The 18,658-nt window shown below is 37.7% G+C and overlaps 1 protein-coding gene across 5 annotated transcripts; it reads left to right on the top strand.

Moving 5' to 3' along the window:
* The first annotated feature begins 354 nt into the window (after positions 1–354).
* Positions 355–15,902, top strand: LOC140760136 (uncharacterized). Of its 5 annotated transcripts, none has more exons than XR_012104336.1 (3): positions 355–1,770; positions 2,778–2,825; positions 15,503–15,902. XR_012104336.1 is itself a non-coding variant. In XM_073096962.1 (2 exons), exon 1 carries the CDS (start codon positions 465–467, stop codon positions 1,755–1,757), a length of 1,293 nt encoding a protein of 430 aa, XP_072953063.1. In that variant the 5' UTR covers positions 355–464; the 3' UTR covers positions 1,758–1,770; positions 15,503–15,900. The 5 variants fall into 5 exon arrangements, 3 of the variants coding, with proteins under 3 accessions (XP_072953063.1, XP_072953065.1, XP_072953064.1); XR_012104337.1 differs by lacking the exon at positions 15,503–15,902 and adding an exon at positions 14,713–14,863 and having other exon boundaries at positions 2,778–2,831; XM_073096962.1 differs by lacking the exon at positions 2,778–2,825 and having other exon boundaries at positions 15,503–15,900.
* Positions 15,903–18,658: the final 2,756 nt, after the last annotated feature.

Genomic DNA, 18,658 nt, shown 5'->3' on the forward strand with positions numbered 1-18,658 from the left:
GCCCTACTTATGGCATTGTTCGTATACTTTGCATTTGATTAATAAGAGAATCACATTACTTCACGGACTGTCCATTTAAAAGACTTGGCCCGTGACAACATCAAACCTTAGATTAAGCCTATCCAGAGATCGAAACTCTGATAAATAATGTTAATTGTGGCAGCTAATTAAAGAATATTTCTTTTAAAAAAAATAATAAAGCACGAAGCTGTTTTATTTTTTAAAAAAGTTTTAGGTAAATCTCACTGTTTATATCTTCTTTTTTTTAAAAATAAAAAATAAAAAATTAACTCTGTTTTTGTCTTGTAAACACAAAGCAAATCATATTAATGAGGAAGAGCAAAAGTAATCCATATTTGATCAAATGTCGCTTCTTCCCGGTGATACCACAGGGGGGATAACCACTGTTCGGACGTTATCGAAACCAATCCTATCCAATCCAATACCGCGATTCTCCGGCCACCATGCTGACGCCACTCACTGCCCTCCACTTCCCTCCCAAAACCCCATCCCTCTCCCTCCCTCCTCTCCTCACCCTCCGCCGACACTTCCGCTCCCCCTCCCCATCCCCCGTCCTCCCCCTCAAACCACCAATCCCTGTTTACCTCTCCGCCGCCGCCGACCACCACACCGCGCCTGCGCCGCCGCCGCAGCAGGAGGTGTCGGCGGAAGTCGACATGGTCCGCGGCCGCGACGGCGTGTGGTCGGCTCGCTCCCCGAGCGTCGTCGTCCTGTGGGATCTTGACAACAAGCCGCCCCGCGGTCCCCCCTACGCCGCCGCCTCATCCCTCTTCCGTGCTGCCTCCCTCCTCGGTCGCGTCGTGGAGATCTCCGCCTACGCCAACCGCCACGCTTTTTCCCACCTCCCCGGCTGGGTCCTCGACCAGCGCCGCGAGCGCCGCCAGCTCGACCTTCTCGAACGCCGCGGCCTCGCCGCCCCCTCCGAGCCCTACGTCTGCTCCGTCTGCGGCCGCCGCTGCCCCACCCGCCCCGACCTGAAGCGCCACTTCCTCCAGCTCCACGAGCGCGAGCGCCAGAAGAAGCTATCCCGGATGCGATCCCTCAAGGGGAAGAAGCGGCAGCGGTACCGCGAGCGGTTCATCTCCAACAACCACAAGTACGAGGAGGCGGCTCGGGAGTTGCTGACCCCGAAGGCCGGGTACGGGCTCGCCTCGGAGCTAAGGCGGGCCGGGGTGTTCGTTCGGACGGTGGAAGATAAGCCGCAGGCGGCGGACGCCGCGCTGAAGCGCCAGATTCGGCACTCAATGGCACGGGGAGTAGATTGGATGGTATTGGTATCGGATGATTCGGATTTCGTGGAGATGATGAGGAAAGCACGGGAGGCGGAACTGAGGACAGTGGTGGTTGGGGACGGGCTGAGAGCATTGGGGAGAGTGGCGGATATATGGTTGCCCTGGGATAGGGTGGAGAGCGGGGCAGTTGGCGAGGAGACGATTCAGGATGGGTGGAGGAGGAAAGAATACGAAGAGATGGAGGAAGAGGAGCGATTTACTAAGGTTAGCGAATTCTATGACGATGGTGACACAAGAGATTTAGACGATGTGGTTGATCAAATTCTAGCAAGGAATTCTGGATCTCTTGATAGGAGGATATCCATGTTTTCGGAGGAAGAGGTGGTGAATGAGGGTACTGATCGAGAGGATCTTGAGGAGGATGGTTTTGACCGTTCATCACAACCTGGTGAAGAAGACCTGCTTTGGGACAGTGAGGATGAGGAGGATGATGTCTACATTTGATCAATACAACCAGGTAAAAATGATAGCTAATAAATGTTCAGTTCAGTTGTTCAATTCTCCTGCATTTCTATATGTTCCTACATAGTGGTATTTCTATTGGTAGAAATTTTAATGCACATTACATTCTCTTGTCAAGAGAAATTTCCCTTATTACATATTATTCAGAAGAAGAAACATAAGAGGGAGGAGGCAAGGTTGGAAATTTCTTTGTAAAAGAAAACTATTGGCTTATTGTCTAGTTAATTTGAGTGGTAGGTTACTACTTAGAGAGCCTCTAAAAAGTGGGCTTCCCCCATTGTAAACTAAGCCAAATCATACAAAGTGAAGCTTTCCTTAAAGGCTTTTTTCTTCTCTTGTCAAATGTGATATTAGTCCATCTTTACTACTAATCCACCTACCCTCAAGTGTTCCAATCAATCTATCCAAATACTAACACTTACCATATGAGTTGTTTTATATATTCTTTTCCAGTAAATAGTTGCATATGATTTGCCCCAAAATACATACCTACACAATTTCAAACCTATAAGCTTATGCACAACTCAACATGTGAGTCTTCTCGTAAAATCATTTGTTATTATATTGGTTTGTAAGTAGAGTTGTAAAAAGATTCATATGAGACTTAATCATCCTTGATTTGATACTAAGAAATATATTCAACACTGTTTAGATGCATGGTTTGAAATATTTGCCAATGACGATCCGAAACAACGGCCGAAACTAGAAAGGTTACTAGTTTCGGTAGGTTTCATTGGTATCAACTGATACTCGGCCATACGAGCCAGGTCTCGGCCAATATGTAGGCCATATTGGCCATGCTTTTTTATGAAAAAAATGTTGGCTAGATTCAAGACGGATTTTATCGAATGTCAGAATCTCATTGATCGTAAGGGAACCAGATCGGTCATAGGTTAGTTTAACAAATTGTACGTAGAGCTGACTAATTAGAGGAGATTGGTGAGTCTTAAGATGTTCCTCAATGATGTGAATTTTCTTTTTCTCCTCTCCATTTTTTTGTAGGACCTCTACACAACATTTGCTCTACAAAGGTGGTTGCAAGCATTGCTGGTAAAAGTAGTGTTTCTTGTCAGCAACCTTGAGATAGTAGATTGAATTTTCTTATTTTTCCATCATTTTTATTAAATTTGTACGATTTTTCCTATATTTATTTAAATTCTTTTATAAGTTTATGTAATTTAAAAATAGCCTCATACTGAAACAATCGATATAGATTCTCAAAGCCATCACTGGCATAGGCATAGGCACAGGTGGAGACACAAGCAAAGGTTGGGGGAAATCTACCAAAGCTAGGCAGATAGATAGACTCCTTTCCCGCTGCTAAGGGAGAGCAAGAAATTAAATCAAATGATAGTTTTTTTCACCAGCGCCCTTTTTTCTTGCGGGTACTAAGAGTCCTCTGACTACCAACTAGCAGACATCATCATCTGGCTGGGTCTTGCAACCAAATAAATATGTCTTATACAAAGATTGATATGGCCAATAGAGTCGATACACATTGTATATCAATACTGGTATTGATACTTAGTACATTTATTTTATTATTTACTATTACATTGTGTACCAATACTAATATGTTGAGTTTTGAGTTAACAACCAACATTTATGGGAAATTTGTTGTCCTTGGTTCAATTGGACTCACGTTATATTGCTTTATTTATGTTTCAACTTTGGGTAACCCAGCTAGGAGCATTTAAAATTGGAGCACCTATCTTTATTGAAGATCATTAGCATCAACCAAAACAGATAAGCATTGACATTAAAACTCTTTGACATATAGTTTCATTCTATGAAGCATGGATATGAATACAAAATACAGATACAGAGATATGATAAATTTTGAAAAGTAGGATACGAATACGGAATGGATACACCAATAAATAAATAATATATTTTCAATTTATAGTCAACCAATATAACATATGCTAAAAAATGATGATAAGATAAAAGGAAAGAAAGCTACCGATTTAGTATTTACATGCCTAAAACTTTATAATAATATTGTAACAAAAATTGATTTGAAACTCAAAATGTTAGTGAAATACTAAAACCTAATTCAATTATTAATCTACAATTAATTTGAATCTTTAAATGGTTTAATTCATTATCAAATAAACAAAGCCTTAAAATAACCTAAAGGATTGGATAATCGTACGTATATATAAAGTATATACTTTATATCATCTTATTAGTATAAAAAATATTAGATGGTCAAGAAATGTATAGGAGCTATATTCCACCGTATCAGAGCCGTATCAAAAAATTAAAATTAATTTTCTTAATTCGGATACTCCTCCAGCTATATCTAATACGTATCGGGCCGTATCAGTACCGTATTGAATATTAGTACAGGGGGGTAAATGAAATGGTAAATGAAATATTCATGCTTCATAGGTTGCGTTCTATTTTAGGTTCATTTTATTTAATAAATAGATGTTATCTAAATTCAAAATAAATAACTTTTATATAAGTTCATTCCAGTTAAGTTCTTTCATTTTTCACATTTTAATGAACTCTTTAGCCCTTTTTGGTTGATGTAAGAAAAACTCAGAAATTGATCAATAGTCTGATACTTTGATTGATGGTAGGTCTGTCAGTCTTTATGTTTTACTCATTCAGCAATTTGCATTGGATGAATCTTTTGTAAAAGCTATGTCAATGCATTTGTGTGGAACTTCCATTTTAGTTTCTCTAGAACTAAGATTCACTTGCCTGCCATAATCAATGGATTTGGAGGACCTTGTTTTCTTTTTTCAAATAGGAAGTACATGTGCATTCCTACGGTCTTACAGTAAGGGGAATATTTGTTATTAGACTTCATCCTCAAACTCCCAGGTATCAGATTTTGTTCCTACTGAAAACTTTCATGCTCAGAGTTTGGTGAGTTCTGTGAAATACTAAAATTTCCCATAAGTATTCTATCCATTTTTCATTTCACTCTTATAATTTACCTATTGGAAGTAGTCAACACTAGACAGTGTTCTTTTAACCCACAGTGGAGGATGCATGATCAACTAGGTACCATCCCTCTTGCTTCCTTTTGTTACTCACATTCAGTACTCCATTCCTATCATCATTTCTCAGACTCTCACATACCCATTATTATTAATGATTCCTCCTTTGGTCAGAATATATTACAAAACTTTCGCTTTGAGATATTGTAGACATTATTGACTTGAATTATGTACTCTGTGGAAGCAACCTTTACTTGGTATTTGAGTTGTAATTGTCATATCTAAGATGTAGTAAAGGTAACCATTAATAAATTGTGTTTGCCCAAGAATTTTAGTCTGCGCAAATCTTGAAATACTTTGAGTCTCGTTTGTTTTTCAAACGCATGATTATAGAGTCCTATAAATTGAATAAGTAGTCTGATGAGTCCAACTATTGATTCACTCATTTCATTTCAAAAAAAGTATGTACATTTTACAGAATGACAATAGCTATTGATTAGAATTCATGTCTCTAGTATCTATACATAAGTGTTGTTATCAGTTAACAAGTTTTATTTTTCTTTTCTTGTGATCAACTTATCAGTTAACAAGTTAAGCTCCATTCATTGTATGCTTTGTTTAGTGCTACTAAATTACATAGTAGATGAGTTATCTGTTAATTAATTGGCTCATTGTTCTAAACAACTATGTACAAATGAAAATCCTTTACCATCTAGAATTTGCTTGTCTCTAGTAGTTACATCTAAGAATTTCATTTGTTTAATGCTACTACCCTGTTATGAAGTGAGGGGAATCAAGCAAATGCTACCCGTACCATGAATGTATAAAACTACAAGGCTAGTTAGTGAGTAGAATTATTTTTACCTTATTTAGAAAAGTTTGGCTCATAGATGTAAACAGAGATTCCAAAAGTTGCTCAACATACCAACCAACTCTAGTAGAATTGGTAGGTATCTTACTTATGACCAAGGAGGTCATGAGTTCAACTCCAACCCCAAACAATATTGTGGAGAAGCTGTTTGGCGGTTGGTGGTTTGGTGACTTGACTTAATTCGGTTGATGGCTCGGCAATGTAGTTAGCTTGGAAGAACAGCTTGGCAACGCCAATGACTTGGAGTAAGTTTCAGCGGCTTTTGATTCGAAGCAATTGTTCAGCGATGCATATGGCTTGAAGCCTGGACTAGACAGCTAAAAGCTCGATGGGGCCTAAAGTGCCTCTGTATCTAGGGAGGGTTGGCCCTTTGTCCAACTTATATTTAGCCTTCGGGCTCATGAATGATAAAAAGAAAAGTTAAACCTAGATGAAAGAAAAGGATGTGGCCTTTAACGTAGAAAGTTTATTGCATCTTTCAAGCACAAATAATAGAAAGAACAAAAAGGACTACCATCTTTGCTATGCTTGTTGATTGTTCTTGAAAGGAAAGAAAGTTAATCTCCCATATTCTAAGAGAACATTGGATATAGTAATTATCAAGTAATGTTTAGACTATGAACCCTTACTGAGAAATGAAGGAGACCTAGTTATGAAAGGTTTCCAATACCCTTATGCTAAGGTTAGACTTGGCCTAATCATGTTCCCTAAAGGAACCTCCTCTGATTAAATTGGTTAGCTAGGGAGGGAACATATAATTATGGTTTTAGACTGCAATGTATGGAATAAACATAATCTGTCATGCTACCCAACTAAGAAAGCCTCGGCCTAGGATGTCATATTGGACATTTGATGGATTTTACCATGTCCCTACAGTGATGGTAAGCATGTGGAGGTACCATTAGCCATTAGGTTGATCTTGAAAAGATCTTTCCAAGTTCTGACCACTGTGATTTGAATTTCACACATATATGCAAGAAGATACAGGTGATTGACTTTTCTGCCATGTATAGAACAGTAGAGCTGACGATACGTTCAGATAGCTTTCGACGATACAAAAGAGTCTAGTCAACAAACCTTAGTTCATGGACAAGATTAGTAAATTGAGGATGAAAAAGAAGAGAAATATTGAGGTGAACAGTACCAAAGGTCATGGATCGATGAAATATAGTCGGATATTTACATGAGTTGTAGCAACCAGAATGGGACCACAAGAAAAATTACATGATGAAGGTCATGGCATAAGATAATTATACTGATGAGTAAAAGGTTAACATAGGAGGAAAAACAAAGGAGATCAACATTATTGAAAACCATGGATTCAAGGAACAATGTTTGGTGACATGATTTGAGAAATCAGTATATGGATACTGTTGGTACCCTTGGTAATAGATTGAGTTATAGGTTGATGGGTTAAAGTGGAGGTGGATGGGTTGAAATTGGGAGGGAAATCTATGATGAATTGCAACAAAATAAACTCTCTTTTGGAGGGACCCTAATCTCCAATGAGATACTTTTAGGGATCTCTACTTGATGCCTCATTCATTATAGATGTCTTGTACATGGATGGCCGTGTCGACCGGCACAGGGCATGCCGACCGGCACAGGGCGTGCCGGCGGCGTACCAGCACATGGCATGTGCGGCACCCCTCCTAATAGTTCCGCCGCTCGCCTTCTAGCTACCCGTTGCAAATCATCGTCGCCTTCGCTGTCTCCGTCGCCGATCGTCGTTCACCGTCGCCGTTGCTCGAGCGCGTCGGGTGCCCTAGCCCGAGGGAGAGATGAGATCGAGAGAGATATATATAAGGTTATCGGTTAAATCTTAAGTTGCGGATTCGAATCCTCTCTGTCGATCTCTCTCTCTCTCTCTCGATCTCATCTCTCCCTCGGACTAGGGCACTCGACGTGCTCGGTGAGCGGCAAGCGGCGATTGGTGACGACGAAGGTGAGTATCTCGTTTTTTTTCTTCTCCTTTTATGGCACGGCCGGCAAGTGTGCCTGTGGCATGACCATCGTTAAGACTCTTATATATAACAGATTATAAGGGACCTAATTAAGAAAGAGTACATAAGGTAATTTGAAAATAAGGAAGTTAAGAAAGTCATACTAGTATGTAATGAAATCCAAGGAAATAAAATAAGCAATTTTAGGGAATCATAGTGCATGTAACATTCCTTTCCCCATAAGCAAAAGCCCTTGTCCTCAAGGGTCCAAATCTGAAAATGTGCTCTAGTTTTTTTGCTTCTTCCCATGTTGCATCAGCTGGGAATAGTTCTTTCCAATGGAGCTGTTGATGTCCATGTCAAAGTTTACAATCTAAAATGGCTTGTGGGAGAGGATGAAGTTTATTAGTGGTTGAGTGCAAAGCTAGCAATTCATGGATCTGTATTATATTAATTTTATTTCTTTAATTGAGAGGATACATGAAAAATAAGATGAATTTTGGACTTTGATGTTGGTTCCAAATGATATGCCACTTTACCAATCTGTGGCTAGCACTTTATACATACCAAAGTATGGGGGGATAATTTCAAATTACAACGAAATTATGGTGAAGATTAGAGATAAAATTTACATCACAATTAAATGTAACCACCAATTTTAAATTGTTGTTCTTGATGTTGTCATACACCATTTCATGTGTTTCTTAGGCTACTGATAACCACAAACATCTCGTAAAGGTTGATCTCATTATTTTAAAGGTGGTCTATCAAAACCACATGAGTAGGTCCCATGCTCATAGGAAAGTATATGGGAGGCTTCTTCCATATACAACTTTGAAAGGTGTCCTTTTTGTGGCTGCATGATAGATAGTGTTATAACAATACACTACGCATGGAAACCAAGTGACCTACTCGGTTTTGAGCTAGTAAAACAATAAAGCCACATTGCTAGGGTACGATTGACCACCTATGTTTGGCCATCCATCTTAGGAGGATATCCATAACTGAAATTAATCAAAACTCTTTACTAGTAAAAGTGAGATCTCGATCACAAACTATTGTGCAAAGCATTCCATGTAACTTAAAGATTTCACAAAAAAGACTTGAGCCACGGATTGAGTTGTATGTGGATGAGTAATGGGATTAAAGTGACCATACTTAGAGACACAATCTACAATTACAAAAATAATGGATTTCCTTTAAACTAAGTCCATTTAAAAAATTTTAGAAATATCTTCACATATATGATATGGGGTTAAGAAGTCCTGATATGTTCCGCCTTATGATGTTGACAAACTTCATGAGATTTAATATGATTTCAGACATTAGTACACATCATGCACTATGTTTTTTGGACACTAATACAAGTTTTATGGAGTTCTTCATAAAAACTCTGAGTGAAACTCTATGGCTATGCTGAATAAAAGAGGATCCTTGCTTAGACAAATCCGATTCTTAAAATTAAGGGTGACAACTTTTGACCCAAGGCAATAATTTGAGACAAATAAACACAAACTTGAAGGCTTTAAACTTGTTTGGGTTTAATATAATTGGGTTGGGTTATAAACGGATTGACCTACCTAACCCAATCATAAGTGAGTCATGTCCATGTTTAGTACTTCAACCCATTTAAATTATTTGTTTATGACCTACCAACATATTTTTGATATGATAATTTGTTTATGATACAATAGCTCGATTATAACCCAAATAACCCATTTATAACTCGTTTATGATCTAATATTCTATTTATGATATGTTAACTTGATTATAACCCAAATAACCCATTTATAACTCATTTATAGCATGAATACAACTGTTTATAACCCGAATAGATCTGTTTTTAACCTGAATGAACCCAGTTATAATCCGAATAACTTATATAAATTCTCATAACATATGCAACTTGATAACATGTTCATGACCAATGTAATTCATTTAGTAAGTGGGTTATGTTCGTGATTAATATCCCAACCTGTTTGATAGATGTATTGTGTTCATGTTCATGTTGGCTTAAACTTGACACAACTCGCCCCGACCCGCTTGGCATTCTATTTAGAGAATCGATGGAATGGTTTCCTCATCGATAATTTTGATATTGTTGAAAATGCAATTGATCATAGTCGGAAGGAATGAAACAGGCATACAACAATTGCTTCACTCAAGTCCAATATTTAAGTGGTGACTTGTTTGGTTGAACATGAGTCATTTGAAGTTGATCTCGCCATATGGAAGCTCCTCCCTTTAGTTTGTATGCCACCAATTTAACTTTCTTTTCCTCCTTGATCTCTATGTAATAAAAAAACCACTCCGCCTCAGGAATCTAGTCAGCAAAATCTTTGATATGTAATTGACATTTAAGATGAGAGATCTACCTTCATATGAAGGTTATCTTCATGAGGATCACAATGTGCTCTCCCCACCCTTCTTGGATTACATTTAATAAAGATATCTTCTCGTTGGTCGTGGCCAGAATTTTCATTATACACCAGACAACGAGGATGGATGTCGAGTCTCATTTTGTAAAGAAGGCTCAATATTGGCTCTCTTAATTACAGCTGATTTTTTTCCTTCATTGAGTTGAGGAAGACAACTGGTTTTTTTCCTTCTTCTTGAAGTTGGCTGATTGCATAGAATGTAGAATGTTAGGAACATATTTTATGAATCTGCATTGCAACATGTTTTATGAATGTTAGGAACATTTTTTTTCCTTCTTCTTGTAGTCAATTACATTTTGCTAGAACTTTTAATTTAGCTTGGTTATATTTTCATCTTTATAGGAATCCATATTATGAGGAGGTCCTATATTTTTGCAGCCAACAATAAAAAATCCAGTTACTTGCCTCTTGAATACAATATGTTGAAAACCTTATTACTCGATAAGAAAATGGCAAACAATGGAAAGACTATTTGACCCTATTAAAAGCAATTGGATGGAAAAGTGTTACCACTGTATGTGGTAGTTAGACATATGTACAAAAGATGCCTTTTCTTATATATTAGCAGACATTGGAAGTGGTCCTATGTCCTTGAGAGTTGTTTATCTACGGTGGGGAGTATAAAAATAGATTCTTATATTCAATTTGATCATCAAGGTAATCAAATAAATCGGGAAGGAAAATGTAGTGCAAGTGAATATTGATAATGCCTTTGTTTGTAAAGATGCAGAGACGCTTATCGAGGGTAAATACTCATATATTCTTTGACTCCAAGTATTTTTCATACTCTTAATCATGCTTTAAAAAATGTATACACAAAGAATTCTAATGCAAATGAGATTGTACTTTATGAGTGTAGTTAGATATCAATTGTGGTAGAAGACGTGATGTGCATAAAGAACTTCATTATGCGGCACTTTATATGGCTTGCTATTTTTAGTGAATTTGTGAATGTGAATATGCTTATTGTTGCAGATACACAGTTTGTCTCGGCCATTATGATGCTTAGAAGATTTCAAATTGATGAAGCATTGCCTCTAGTCTATGGTTATTAGTGACAAATGGAATTGCTATAGAGAAGATAACTTAGGAAAGTCCAATATGTAAAAAAGAAGGCTTTTGATGGCATATGTTGGGACAAAATTGATAATATACTTTTTTATCGAGCCTATTTATGAGATATTGATGATTGTCAACCTCGACATACCTCGGCTTTACTTCATTTATGAGATTTTGGATACAATAATGGAAAAGTGAAGGCAACTATATATAGGCAACTATATAAAGACATGAAGGCAACAACGAAAATGATGAGTCATTTTATTAAGCTTTGCACCTAAGTTTTGTTAATAGATGGGATAGAAGTCCTATGCCTCTATTGTTTAGTATACTCTTCAAATTTGGGATAAATTCAATATTCTAATAAAATTTACATAGTTTCTATTGGGCTTTGTTTTTTTACGTAACTTATTTGGGCATTTGTCTTACTAGGTACTATAACAGATCTTAGATTGGATAAAATTCAAACTGCACTCTAGTGCACAAGGACTTAAAGATCATTTTTATGGGAAATAAATGTTTAAAATGGTTTCCAAATTTGGAGAGAAGAATCTACGAAGAGATGAAAATCAGGAGGTCCATTGAAGATAGGGAAGCTTTTGAATTAAAAAGTGGTGGCTTATCCATGGTATTTGTGCACTAATTCTTCAAAATTTGTCACTCTGGTTATTTGAAAAACTTTTCTCATCTTCATCTAGTGAGAGGAATTGGAGCACTTATTCATGCATTCAGGGAAAAGAAATAAAATGCCCCGCAATGAGCAGAAGATCTATGTTTGTGCGTAGTAATCTTTGCCTTCTCTCTAGGAAATCACTGGATACATGAAAGGAGAGACCAAGATGTGGGATCTAGGAGAAGTTGTATTTGATTTATTCAATAAAGGTGAGTGTATCAGGAATTACAGAGCTCACTTGATGAATCAGATTTTGAGTCTATCATATTCATCGATGGCGACAGTGAGGGCGAGGACAAGCAAGTTGAAGAAGAAAATGAACGATCAATTTAGTATCAATGTGTAACGCCCCCGCCCGACATGGGCATGTGCATGCCCACGCGCCCACACGGCACGTGCGGTTCACGCGACAGGACGGACGGAGCCCGTCACGCACAGATACACTCTTGTGCACATATAATCATGACATCATCAAATACTACCTGCTAACATATCCATATTTACATAATCTAACATCAAATAAATCATACTATTAACCAAATAAACCTATTAACATATGAATATCGAAGTCCACAATAATATACACTAGACCACTATATAATCTGGCAAGATCCACATAGGCCACGACAAACCATTAAGATATAACTAAATAACTAATATATGAGTACACTATAATCTGATATGTATTATAGAAATCATCGTCTAAACAATGAAGTACAAATATCAAATAACGGTACAACTCAATATCTTGTTAAACTATCTTCTATACCATCTCACGTCTATAGCTTATCTCATCTTTGCTCTAAATTATCTCCTCAGGGATCTTAAGTCGCTATCACGTATCATAATATCTGAGGGGTTAGAAAAGAAATAGAGTCATGAGCAAAAGACTCAATGAATAGACCTTACCCTAAATTAGTGATATCAAATAGAGAGTAAATCATGTACTGGATAATATGAATCAGAAAGCAGCATGATGCCATGTATGAGCATGTATATATGTATTTTCAATGACATATATATAAATAAAATCAATTCTCAGGAATGAGCATATTATATCCTCAACCAAAAATATATCTCATGATGAAATTATAATATAACATCAACGAATATAATAATATATGATATATAATAATCATGATCCAATGATATTAGTCACATCAATGATGATGCATAATGCATTCCAACCACTATATAATCGTATATGTCAGAGCCAGATATAATCCACATATCTCTCACTATCACAATCATCCGTCTTAACTCTGAATATCATCCATCATGCTGGACTATGGTACTCGGCCCCAAACTCGATACTCATCATGCCACAAGCTTAAAGCATACCCTGTCATACGCTAAGAGTATCTCTGTAGATAAATCATACCCTTACGCTAAGGGTATCTCAGAAGAAAATAATCATACCCTGTCATACGCTAAGAGTATATCAATGATAGTTGTACCCTGTCATACGCTAAGAGTACAATCATCAGCCATCACCATACTCTGTCATACGCTAAGAGTATGTCCAGTATCAGTCCGAACCAGATACCGTTCCAGCCATCACATCACATTACATACACATGTATTTTTATGATTTCCTATACATGATAGATTATATGTATATATCCAGTACTGCAATAGATCATGCAACTTAGGAACTTAGGAATTTAGGTGGTAAATAAGCCAAGAAAAAAATGATGTAATGCAGACTTTAACTATGTATCTAATACATACATACTCTTGCTAGTCTATCACATGCACAGTCATGCTAGAGATCATCTCGGTATAAAATCATAACAGTATAATTATCTCCAATTATCTCTATATATCACCAATGTGCTCATATCCCAGGTCAACCTAATCAAATGTATGATAAAATATGTTTGACTGAAATTATTTCTAGATAAAGTCATATAATCATGCTGGAGGTCAAAACATGCATATACATAATATATAATATATCTTAATTTGAGAAAGGCGTTTAGGGGATAAGACTACTCACTTCTGATCAGAAGACCTAACACGCGTATTCGTCACGTCCATCAATCAACTGTGACACATCACTAGCAAGGTCCACGGGGTCTCAAATAAGGAGGTTCGGAGTTGCGTCAGTGGAGACGGCTATGGCGGCTGCAGGCCGATGTTGGCAGGGGGAGAGAGAGAGACCCAAAAAGAGAGAGGAAGAGAGATTTAGAGGGAGAGAGAGGCGGTGGGGGGTTGGCGGCAGCTGCGGCGGTGTTGGCCCGCCGCAGCCAGTTGGCTACGGCGACGCTAGGGGGTGCGTGGCACCCCCATGCCGCACCCATTTGCATGTCGTGCCCATAACAGATTTTGATTTTGATTTTTTTATTTTTATTATAAGGATAGGTTGTTACACAATGACTCTTCTTGTTTTATTTTGTCCTAACTCTAATCATTTTGCGACATTTGGTAGCATACTCCATAAACTTATTCATACCAGAGGATAAATCGATCAAGCAACCTCAATGCCACTTCAAGCCCAAGAGGTCATCTTGGTATCCTTTTGACCAAGTGATCCTGATTGCAAGCCCATTGTTGGATCAGTTCAGTCATCCAGTTTTCCATGACCAAAAGACCTCTTATTTGTGACTCCACTGTTCATCCTGGAGCCTATGATTCATTATCTCTTCATTTCACGCTCTTTGTTCTATCCTTATTGTGGATGGAATGATATGCATTTCTTAAATACCATATATTGTATTGGTTGACGATAGAATGCAAATATATTTATTAACGTATCCTCGCTGTATTTGTATCCTATTTTTTTAAGGATCTATCGTATCCCTTTCCTATTGTGTCCGTGCTTCATAGAATTCATCCAATAGAATCCATCCAATTAAACCATGTACTTATTTGGATTGATTCAATAATCCTACAGGATGAGTTATGTTGGTTTAGATTTATTTGACTTAAGCGAGTTGTGTATGAGAGTGATCAAGAGAAGGTTTTATTTTTTTCCTTGTTCTCTCTTCTTGGTGCAGAGAAGAGAGCGATTTAGTGGGGTTTGCTCTCTACTTATTCTTGCTAGTCCAAGGGTCCAAGCTTTTGTTGGAGCCGGTATCTAAGAGACTCTAGAAGTGAGATTTACTTATACAAGGAAGGAGGGTGAAGAGAGAGAATTCTTTCTGGAAGGTTGTATACCCATTGTATTTCTTATTCTTTTTTGTTCGTTCATGTGTACATAGTTTGTTCTTATGTTGTAATTATGGTTGTGCTTGTAGCCTTTTTCTCATGTGATTTCTTTCTCTACATTCTTGCACAGGAAAAAAAAGAAAAGCAAACATTATCCAAGGATTTAGTTGCTAGAGTGATTTGTTCCTAGTGATGTGGAAAGGAGGCCTCTTTTCCTATACATACTAGCAGTATCTGCTTGCATCTAGTACCTTTTATTCTGAATCCTCATATTGTTTTTTTAAACGAAATTTCCATTAGTACTGAACTAATTGGATCATATTACATTAAGAAGGTGCCTTTGTCCTTATTAAGAAGTAATTTAGCGTAGCTGGGATATGATATCTAAACTATTTCCGCTTCACAACATGGCTTAAAGCTGTCTTCTCAGAAAAGCATTGCTTAAAAACTGTTTTCTGCCATGTCAGTTCATATTTCTTTTCCATTTATTGATTTATAGCACTTTATTTGGTCGATGGTACATTTAGAACAGTACCTTCATCTTTCTCTACTTGTCCTCGGGTCAAAGATTGTTGAGCTTTTTGTACTGTAGTTTGAAGCAAAATCTAACACAGGTTATACATTTTCTCATTGTTGCAGGGCTTTGTCATTCAAAATGCAGTTTTTTTTCTCTTGTGGTGCCTTCAATTAATGGGCGATAATTAAGAATTGTTAGGTTGAGCTAATGAACGCAGAGTTTGTGTGTGGATTTCAAGGGCTACCAGTTGGTTTGCAGATAATGCTGTTTGCTCTGCTCACTCGTTTAGCCATCCTTTTTAACTTATTTGTGTACAGAGAATGAGGAGCTTTTAGAATATGATACAGAAACAAGATTTTTTTTTACTACATAACATAGTTATTCGTTGTACGAATTTGTACGGTGAATAAACAATACATGTAAGCATATCACAATCCTAACTTGCATCGACCTATATAGATATGAAATGAAGAAGCACAGTAATAAGAACAATTGCTGCAGCTGACAGGTGGTACAGTAGAGGTTGGGGGAGGAAGGGGAGCCAGGGAATAGAGGGATGCATGTATGCACATATTTGTATAACTAGCTAATGATTGAGTATTAGAACATTCCTATCTATTCATCAATGAAGATAACTTATCAATGCAAGATGGTTGCACCACCACTTATGTAAAAGAAACAAAAAATATATATATAAACCAAAAAAAAAAAAATTAAAAACGAAGCAGCAGGTGAAAATTGCTTCAGGGGGCCATGTGAAATGATTTTTGTTATCTTATAGATAGATACAATCCTTTTTTCTTTTTTTTTTTCTCTTGAAAGGGATTAGAAGCTCTAAAAAATGCAAGTGAAAGAGAACCTTGGGATGGCTAGGTGGCAATTCTAGGAAGAGCTGTCCCACTCTAAGGCGGGTCGCTCCGAGGAAAAGCTCATATGGTAGTCAATCTTTATTTTGAGAGGTTCGGTGCTAAGCAAGGCCCTAGTGGGCACATAAAAATAAGCCATAGTGGGCCAATCAATTCTTGACAACTTATTGGTAGTTTCTCATAGAAGATGAAAGGCTTCAAAAAGACCTAATTGGTGTTCGTCTCATGTGAGGATACCTTTGCATCCACCTGTTGGCTTGCGGATTCACTCCCTTGTTATATTATCAATTCCTAAAGCACCACCCCATTTGGTGACCATATGGTTTCCAACATTAAGGCAAACCCATGTCAAGTATATAAAGGATGTCGCTCTTGACTAATCACTACTTTTCCTTGGGTATAGAAGCTTCTTTTAAAGAGCACCATAAACATGTAATGGCTTATGGCATCGAGGAGCCCCACTCACCCTCCCAACTTAGTCCCCAACCCCCCAAATGACATTGGTAGGCAAAGAAAATAAGGGATGGGAGAATTATCATCCCCTTCCCCTTACGTGAGTTAATATACGAAATTGCCCTTAGAGGTAAGTTCCCTATGCTTGGGAGGGGCTTTATCCTCAAACCTTGGTCAGTTGACAAGGGCGCCTCCAAGGTCTCCCTCTCCTACTACACTTAGATCACTCTCTTCAATCTCCCCTTGACTGCTGAAGACTCTCTTCAACCTCCCCTTGACTGCTGAAAAGAAAGAGCGCAAGAGATCTTTAGCTTGTTCGAGGTCTTTAACGTCCTTAGCTCAACTCATTGCTAGAATTCTAACATGACCCAATTCCAAGCAATTATTTTTAATGAGGCTATCACAAGTATCCTTCCACAAGTCTAAATTATAGTTAATGGTTTGAAGCACCAAATCAACATCCTGATCACCAGCTGTGTCTATAGTGTTATCCCCTCCACTAGTGAATTGTGAGGCCATTTAATTCAAGTGGTATTGGTCATTGGAGACTTCATGAAGAAGAAGATGGACCGTGAAGTCCTCATCCATCTAAGCCCATTGGGACCATATTCATTAAGCACAATAGTTGCCATTGGCCTTGCCCCCACTAGTTTTGTCACAACCTTCTCCTATTTTGTTCGATTCAATTATTTCTATGCCCATCCTTCTTATTCATAGGTAGAATGTTATTACCACTCCTATAGATTCCATCACTATTATTGCTCTTGACTCAATCTGGGATATAGACATCTAACCCAAGCAATTCAATACGTTCCTCGAGGAATTGTGGTATGGTAATGGTAAGGCAACTAGATCTACTCATTGCCCAAACCTTGATAAGCCCTAGTCTCCTCTCTTTGATGGCTACGTAAATAAAGACCCTTTAGGTTGTCGGCGTTTATTGTTACTATTCCATGATGGCATTGTCATTGTTGTTGCTTCAAGTTTTCTACCACAACCACTATTACAAACTATCTCATACTCGGGTCTACACAAGTTACCCTATTTCCCTGGTTCTAGTTTATTTGCTTCCTCCTTTCCTTATATAGGCCCTTGTATGTTGGGGCGCAACCTATCAAACCCTACTTTTCTCTCCTTTAACCCATTTGTGTTGTAGTCAGTCATTGACAACTTAGCTTGAATCAAAGCTCCCATTGTCTCCCCTTAGAGGGCCCATTCCCACTCAGCCCTCTCGATCTCCCCTTTGAAGTTGGCCTAATAAAAGTGGCATGACCTCCTCTTATGTTGGCTCTCATTTGACTCCCTCCCTTGTCTGTTTGGAGAGTCTCACTACGAGATAAAAATTGAGATTGTTGAGGTCAACCTTAACCTAGTGGAACAAGAAATCAAATCTTTACTCTCAAAGGAGGAGATATGAAGTTTCTTGTTCTTACATTTGGTATTTTGGGATTAAATATCTTTATGATAATTGTATCTTAGAGCATTGGAGGATTGGAATCCTTATACAAAAAATTCCATTTAGCTTTTATATTAAAGAGAAAAAAATTCTCAATTAATAATTATTATTTAACTTGTTTGATATCATCAAAATAATGTAGCTCTCATCTTGGCTGGCTTCTAGAGTTTATCGTTATGTGATGAAATAGGTAATCAAATACACCCTTTATTTTACATAGCATAAATTATCCATCATATAATGTCACAGATATATAGTGTGAACAATTAAGTAAAAAGATTACCAAACATAACCAACTAACTCAACTCTGACTTGCCAAGTTTGATTGAGTTATAAGCTATTTAGGTTTATTGATAAGTCTACTCGAAACCCCATAGAGTCAAGTCAACTCAACTCAGCTAAGTCTTGACTTGATTTAGAACGAAGTTTTATTATAATTAAACTTGTGTTATGACATATAGGGGTATAAATGAGCCGAGCTTGAGCGAGTCGGCTCCGGCTCA

The sequence above is a fragment of the Typha angustifolia genome, chromosome 5 (assembly GCF_048772165.1).
Source record: "Typha angustifolia cultivar Huaian chromosome 5, ASM4877216v1, whole genome shotgun sequence".
Lineage (NCBI taxonomy): Eukaryota > Viridiplantae > Streptophyta > Magnoliopsida > Poales > Typhaceae > Typha > Typha angustifolia.